This window comes from Hemiscyllium ocellatum, chromosome 42 (assembly GCF_020745735.1).
Source record: "Hemiscyllium ocellatum isolate sHemOce1 chromosome 42, sHemOce1.pat.X.cur, whole genome shotgun sequence".
Classification (NCBI taxonomy): domain Eukaryota; kingdom Metazoa; phylum Chordata; class Chondrichthyes; order Orectolobiformes; family Hemiscylliidae; genus Hemiscyllium; species Hemiscyllium ocellatum.
The window spans coordinates 14,033,604-14,041,985 of record NC_083442.1 but is presented as its reverse complement, the minus strand read 5'-3'; the positions used below and the strand labels follow the sequence as shown (position 1 = coordinate 14,041,985).

Below are 8,382 nucleotides of genomic sequence, written 5' to 3'. Positions count from 1 at the left end.
ACTGGGTTGAGAAAGCCTTCATTTCCCTCAATCTGGGGAAAATAATAATCAATGTATAAGTTATAATGCTTTGTTCTGCACAACTACTTAGCAGTTTTAAGCAAAAAAGTAAGAGCGGACATGGATTTCTATCCTCATTTTTCAAAAAAATTTACTTTGTGTGATTCAAAATTCAGACAAGACAGGTATTAACCATTGGCCTCTAGACTAATGTGGAGGATATCACAAGAACATCTGTTTTAAAAAGCAATTTCTATTTAAACATTAAAAAGTTACAGAAAACAAGCTGAAAACTTAAATTAATGAAAACAAATACACTTCACACAAGACAGCCAGATTTCAGCCCTGGCGACATTTTAATGGGAAATACTGAACTACAAGTCAAGTTTACAACTTCTGTATAGAAATCACATGTGGGTGGCCAAAGATCACAGTACAGAATACAAAAAGCAATATATATGCATTGTACAAGCTGGCTTAAAAGCCCTGCCTCTTATACTTTACAAAGTGAAAAAAGAGAGGTTGCTGGGGCAAACTGTACAAATCGGTCTCTGACATTATCTGGTCACTATGTTGATGAGCACAGTGGCTATCTGAACAGAATCAACATGTTAAATGGACAATTTGAGGTTAGTGCCCAGCAATTGGGCAAGTGGATGAGTAAAAGCTTAATTATATGATTTTCTAGCTGCCATTAGTCAAATCTTGCCTCAATTAGAATGGCTTGTCCAATGCTTTCCAACCCAATACCCATTTTAGCATGGGGCGGAGGGAGGCAAAGGCAGACAAGCCATCTCAGTGGACACAGGAAAAAAGACAGATGGGGTGTGGGGCTGAAGATAATTTAAACTAATTTACAGAAAAAAATTGATAAAAAAATGTTGAAAGTTCTTTCATGACTAGGACAAGCCTGAATTATCAGCTCGTACATTGTCGAAAACAGAATAGAGTTCCGTGGCTAACAGAGGACTACAACAAGATCCAAACATGTGGGAACATCCACTTGTGAAATGAAACACACGTACTAATGTGCAGCGTTGCTGTGTAGTCTCATCAAATCAAAAATGGAAATTTTTTAATCTTTTTTTAAAAAAATTACCTTTCAACAGGTAAAAGAATAGCCTGAGCATTAAAATATGATTGGGAGTGGGCTAGCGTTGTTAAATGTATAAAACTGATTTTCAAAGGCATCATAATTAACAGTCTTGTCCTTCAGGCATTCAGAGCACTTTCAAGCAATGATGTTCTAATCAACCAAATTTAAGGTTTGTAGAAAATCTCTCAAAATTCTAAGCTCTTCTTGTGACCCATTTAATAAAAAAAAGGAACACTCAAAGTGTTTCATCGTTTTCCAATAGTTTCTATTGTATTCACAAGAAGCTTCAAATGCTAGGAGCGAGATGTTTTAAAAAATCTTCAAAATAAAGTGTCTAAATGGCTGAAACCACTGTTGCTTGGAACACACAATGAAGCAGCAGGAAAATCTGGGACAGTGTCAAATATGACCAAATTACTAAATCACCATATCACTTGTGAAAAAAACACGAGAAGAACAGAACAGTATGAGAAAAACCTGAATGGACAGCTGCCACAATAGTAAGAGAGATCTTTCAGTCAGTCAACCACTTGCTCATTAACATCCTTTAATACCTGAAGCTACTAATCAATAGGGTCAAATACTGCATAAAACTGGAACCAGCAGTCTGCCAGACTTCCAAGAGGAAGCGAATTGTGTTTGGAAGACTAAGGCAGGTTTAAAAAAAAAGGTCACAGGTAAATTACCCTCAGAGACCCAGAGTTCAACATTTCCATAATGAAAGAAAAGGTGATTGGACAGTTCCAATGATGTCTGCCATGAAGTTTGGTCCAGTTGTTATTAGACGAGCAAACTTGAATTAAAACTTAAACCAAAAAAAAGGCCAAAATGTACTATGTAATGGCATGCTGCACAGGGACACTTAATGATGTAAGTGTTCTGTACATAATGAAATATCTTTTCACTAACAGAAATTCACACACAAAGAAAGCTACAATTACTCTGAAATCCCTTTGGTAAAAACTTTAATAATGGTGCCTCATTTTTCCATATTAACTAACTTCAAGCCACCTCATACTATGATACACAATAAGCTAGTAGGTAATGCTAGCACATTGATGCAGATTGGTTCTTTTTTAAAAAAAAGTCTGTTGACAATATGTACACAGTATTTACAAAGACATAGCAGTGTTTTTTGTGGGTGCGCACGTGTATGTGTGTGTATGTGTGTGTGCGTGCGTGTGTTGTAGGGAGTAGCTGGTGTATGGCATTGGATGAGATGCCACAACATGGGCACATTGAGTAAGGGGAGGACCTGCTGTGCAAGTTGGTCACGGCCCCTTGAATAAAGCACTGTATTTCACCCTGTATTTATTGATTTTCATGAAGTGCAGTGTTTCCGTTTCACAGGTGGTTGTGCAAGGCACCATGCCTTCCAATCCCTCTCCCATTAGCCACTTGTTGGATTCGGCAGCCATTTCACGAGTGACATGCTCCTTGCTCCATTTATCCACCCAAGCCTGAAACCGCTGGTGTAACCGTGTGCTGACTCGCTCGTGAGACTAAATCCAAAGAGAGAAACAATTAGAGTCATCAATTATACCAATCAAATTTAACAACAAACTGACCGAACTCCCAATCACCCCTCCTTCCCCATTAAAGGAACTGCCTATAGCAAGTTTCTTGGCAACCAAAACCAATGGTATTTGCACGTTAGTGCTTTTGGGGCTGGGTGCTAAAAGCAGCAATTAGCAGCATCACCGAGACTAATCCAACTGTTCAAATGGTTTACAACAAAATATTGTAACGGATGTTAAAAAGTCCTCTTGTATGAGGGCTTTAGATAGTTATGGGAGGTTGTTGAGTCAGTCTACCTATTCAACATTCTCATAAACCTCAGCAGCATTATATCTCCCCTCCACTTGTGAAAAAAGGAAATCAGTGACAACAATCCACAATCCAGTTATTATTTCAGTAGTCAATAGACAATTACTAAAAATATTTAGGATCTTATTGGCTGAAAAGTTTAAACAAAAATATGGTGAAACATCATCACTGTTGTTCAATAGCAAATTTAATTGATGTCCAAGTGAAGAATAGCAAACTTAAACAAATTAGATAGCTCATAAAATAAAAGGATAGTGAGAATCTAGAACAGAGCGCCATGAAAACAAGAGATTAACAATTCTGAATGATGAACCATCTCCTCATCTCAGTCACAGTATTGTGGATCTTTGGAATTATTTACCTCAGAGATTTTTAGATAGTAAGGGAATTGAGGAAATTCCTTTGCAGGAACATGGTTCATAAGTTCATATGCTATAGGAGCAGAATTAGGCATTTGGCCCATCGAGTCTTCTCTGCCATTCGATCATGGCTGTTAGGTTTCTCGCCCCCACTTTCCTGCGTTCTCCCCATAACCCTTCAACCCATTACCAATTAAACATCTGTCTAACTCCTCCTTAAATTTACTCACTATCCCAGCATCCGCCGCACTTTGGCGTAGCGAACTCCACAGATTCACAACCCTTTGGGAGAAGTAGTTTCTCCTCAACTCTCCTTTAAATTTGCTGCCCCTTGTCCTAAGACTATGACCTCTCATCCTCAAATGCCCCAAAAGAGGAATCATCTGCTCCACGTTTATTTTATCCACACCTTTTATCATCTTGAATACCTCAATTTAATCTCCCCTCATTCTTTTAAATTCCAGACGACAAACCGCTCATCTCTGGGATCCATCTAGTGAACCTCCTCTGAACTACATCCAATGGCACAACACCTTTCCTCAAATAAGAGGACCAAAACGGTGCAAACCCTCCAGGTGCAGTCTCACCAATGCCTTGTATTGTTGCAACAATATTTCCTTCCCTTTATATTCTATTCCTTCAGCTATAAAAGCCAACATTCCATTCACTTTCTTTATTATCTATTGTGCCTGTGTGGTTAGTTTTCTGTGACTCATGAATGAGGATCCCCTGATCCCTCTGCACCGGAGGGCCCCGAGGTCTCTCCCCATTTAGATGATTGGCTGCCTTCCCATTTTTCCAACCAAAGTGCCTGACCTCACACTTATCCTCGTTAAACTCAAGCTGCCACATTTGGCCCATTCTCATAACCTATCCATATCTATTTGTAAGGTTCTTATTTCCTCATTGCAATTTACCATCCCACCTGTTTTTGTGTCATCCACAAACTTGACTCTCGAGCCTTCTATCCCCGTACCCAAGTTGTTAATATAGATTGTAAATAGCTGGGGTCCAAGGACGGAACCCCATGGCACCACACTAATTACTTGTTGCCATTTAGAAAAAAACCCATTTATCCCAACTCTCTGTCCATCAGCCTATCATCTATCCAAGCTAATAAATTAGTCATAAACCCATATGCTCCAACCTTGTGAATTAACCGTATAAACGCCTTCCGGAAATCCAGATATATTACATTTACAGGATCCCCATTATCCACTTTGCTTTTTGAAGAACTCTGGAAAATTAGTCAAACATGATTTGCCCTTAATAAAACCATGCTGATTCTGATAGATAGCATTTTGATTTGCTTCCTTGATAATAAATTCTAACACTTTCCCAACAACAGATGTTCAACTAACTGGTCTGTAATTGTTCACATATTGTCTCCCTCCTTTTTTGAATAAGGGCATTATATTAGCATTTTTCCAACCCACTGGAACTTTTTCCATGTCCAGGGAATTTTGGAGTAGTGTAATCAATGGATTCATTATCTCTACTGCCACTTCCTTTAATATCCTAGGATGTAGGCCATCCTAATAGTTTGCTGAGCACCTTTTCGTCATCGATTTGATTGTTCCAAGTTCTACCCTTTTTATTGCCTTTTCCAATAGGAATGGTATTATTCTTAGAATCCTTACAATGTGGGCACAGGTCTTAGGTCCAACAAGTCTACACTGACCTGCCGAAGAGTTGGCCCAGCCAAACCCAATACTCTATATTTACCCCTGATTAGTGCACCTAACCTACACATTCCTGAACACGACGGACAATTTAGCATGGCCAATTTACCTAACCTGCACATCTTTGGATTGTGGGGGGATACTGGAGCAAACCCACGCAAACACGGGGAGAATGTACAAACTCCACACAGACAGTCGTCCAAAGCTGGGATCGAACGCAGGTGCCTGGCACTGTGAGGCAGCAGTGCTAACCACTGTGCCACCGTGCCACCCATATTGTTCTCCATCGAGAAAATGGAGGCAAAGTGTTGATTTAGCATTTCTGCCATTTCAGTGCTCCCCACTATTAACTCTCCGGTTTCATCTTCCAAGAGACCAACACCGACCATAGTGACTCTCTTCCCTTTAATACTCCTATAGAAGTATTTGCTATCCTTTTCGATATTTTATGTTAGTTATCTTTGGTAATTTACCTTAGCTCATTTTATTATTTTTTTTAGTATCCCTTTGTTTATGTTTGAAAGTTTTGCAAGCTTTGATCCTGCCACTGGCTTTGCAATATATCTTGCTTTTGATTGTCCTTGCCCTCCTTGTTTAGCTATGGATTCCACCCCCCCCCTTACCATCTTTATTCTCACTGGGATATATTTTAGTTGTGTCAATTGACACTTAACAGAGAGGGGATAAATAATTATGGAACTAATATCGAGTTGGGGGGAAGCTTGAGGAGTAGTGGTAACATCACCCAATTTGCAATCCAGAACTGCAGGATAACCATCGGAGACCATGGATTCAAATCATACTACAGCAGCTGGTGAAATTGAAATTTAATTTGTCAAACTGAATTTAATTCAATAAGTCTGAAACAAAAAGTTGGTCCCAGTAACAGCGACTACAAAACCAACTTTGGTAATCTGAGAAACTTATTTGGTTCATTAATGTCCTTTCGGGAAGGAAATCACTCCCCAGTCTGGCCACGTCATAGAGATGTCCAGCACGGAAACAGACCCTTCGGTCCAACCAGTCCATGCCGACCAGATATCCAATTCAATCTAGTCCCACCTGCCAGCACCTGGCCCATATCCCTCCAAACCCTTCCTATTCATATACCCATCCAAATGCCTCTTAAATGTTGCAATTGTACCAGTCTCCACCAGTTCCTCTGGCAGCTCATTCCATACACGTACCACCCTCTGTGAGAAAAAGTTGCCCCTCAGATCCCTTTTATATCCTTCCCCTCTCACCCTAAACCTTTGCGCTCTAGTTCTGGAGTCCCTGACTCCAGGGAAAATACTGTGTCTATTTATCCTATCCATGCCCTCATAATTTTGTAAACCTCTACAAGGTCACCCCTCAGCCTCCGACGCTCCAGGGAAAACAGCCCCAGCCTGTTTAGCCTCTTCCCATGACAATTTGGTTAACTCTTAACTGTCCCTGAAATAGCCAAGAAGCCAGGCAATACAAGGAGTCTTAAAACTGGACAACAAATGCTGGGTCTGCCCATGACATCCACATTCCATGATGAATAAAGAAAAACTTTTAAAAGCTCTGCTTCTTCCTCTGTCCAAATTTTGCGTTCTTTTTAAAAACAGAAAATGCTAGAGAAACTCTGGCAGCATATGTGGAGAAATTAACAGAATGAACATTGCTAGTCCGATATGATACGTCTTCATACAGTGGTGATGAAGAGTCATTTTGGACTTGAATTGTTTACTCTGATTCTCTCTGTATAGATTGTACCAGTCCTGCAACATCTTTTCCCCAGCATCTTCTGTTTTTGTTTCAGATTTGCAGCAGCTGCAGTATTTAGCTTTTACTTGTGTTCTTTTTACAAGATGATCCCTAGAAAAGTTCTAGCTGTTTATCAGTGGAATAAAATAAAGTCAGTGCAGTATCAAAACTCTGCTGCTAGATGGCAGCAGCATTTAGTATACACTAAGTCTAGTAATACAAAAATTGCCGAGTTCATTTTTACAGAATTGTTTATTGAGTTCAAAGTTTTGGGATTTTAGGAAACTCAAACCTACTTCCGTTGTATTAGTTGCGATGCTCTCTGATATGGTTCCCAGTTTCAATCCGTGGCAGAGGCATACCAGGCAAACAGCTATGGTCGACAATTACAGCAATGCTTCCTAAAGTGGGAGTCCAAGTGGGATTGTGAACTGAAATTTGTAGATCAAAATCTCTGAGTAATGCCCAGGCACCATGAAGCTCTGATTATGCGACAGGTGAGTTGGGAGCAGGATTAGGCCATTCAACCCTACAAACCTGTTCCATTAGGCAAAAAGATCATGGCTGAATCTGATTGTAGCCTCAAAACTGCAATCCTATCAACCCCTGAAAACCTTTCACTCCCTTGCTCAACAAGAATCTAGCTACCTCGGTCTTAAAAATACTCAAACTCTACTTCCATCACCCTTTTCCTTAGATTCACAATCCACAGAGAGAAACATGATCACCGCACCGAGCCTGAAATAAGTGACCCTTGGTTTTTAAACAGTGACTCCTACTTCTAGGTTTTCCCAGTAAGAGGAAACATCCTTTCTGCATTCAACATGCCAAGACTCCAGAGGATCTTTTTATTTCAATCAAGTCACCTCCTATTCTTCTTAACCCCAGAGGATACAAACCCAGCCGATTCAACACTTTCTCACAGACAACCCTCTGATTTCAGGTTTTGTCTGGTAAATCTTCTCTGAACTGCCTCCAACGCATTTACAGTATCCTTAAATAAGGTGACCAGTACTTATACTCTATTCCAGATGCATTCTCACCAGTGCCCTTAACTAAAACTGGATATTATGGGATTAGAATAGTTAGATACTTGTTTTTGACTAGTACATACCTGATGGGCTGAAGGGTCTTTTCTCTCTGACTCCCTATTTTGGATTCAATTTCTCTTGTAATAATAAATTACATTCTATTTATTTTCTTAAATACTTGCTTCACTGGCATACTAACCTTTTGAGATTCATGCACAAATACTTACAAATCTCTCTAAATCTTAAAGCTCTGAAATCTCTCACCAGCCAAGAGAACTAGTCTTGTAACAGCTGTGCTCCCAAAACTTCCCTCATACACAACTTTCCCAATTCTTACTTGGGGGAAGGACAATTTCCAAGCTTCAAAATGGGGCCACAGTGGGAAAATGCTTGGGAAGTACTGCTCGTTGTTGAAACATCGACAGCAAATTTTTAAGTAAAACTAAGTAAATGAAAGGGTTGGGGAAGAAAAGAGATAATATGGGCAAAGAGAAGACAAGTGAACAGAAGAATTTAAACTTGAAATAAAAATAGTAGATGTTGGCAAACACTAAGCCAGTCAGGTGGCATCTAGGTTTGCTTTCGTTTTAACAAGGTTATTATACACTTGATTTTTAAAGTACATTCCAAACAGCAAGTAAACAAAGTATAATACT

The 8,382-nt window shown here is 39.6% G+C and overlaps 1 protein-coding gene across 2 annotated transcripts in view; it reads right to left on the bottom strand.

The window, feature by feature from the left end:
* Positions 1-337: 337 nt before the first annotated feature.
* sin3aa (SIN3 transcription regulator family member Aa) overlaps positions 338-8,382 on the bottom strand; it is a 136,859-nt gene continuing 128,814 nt past the window's right edge. For both annotated transcript variants that reach the window (XM_060853567.1, XM_060853566.1), the window contains one exon: positions 338-2,598. In XM_060853567.1, coding sequence (XP_060709550.1) covers positions 2,368-2,598 — 231 coding nt within the window. In that variant the 3' untranslated portion in view covers positions 338-2,367. The remainder of the gene's footprint in view (positions 2,599-8,382) is intronic.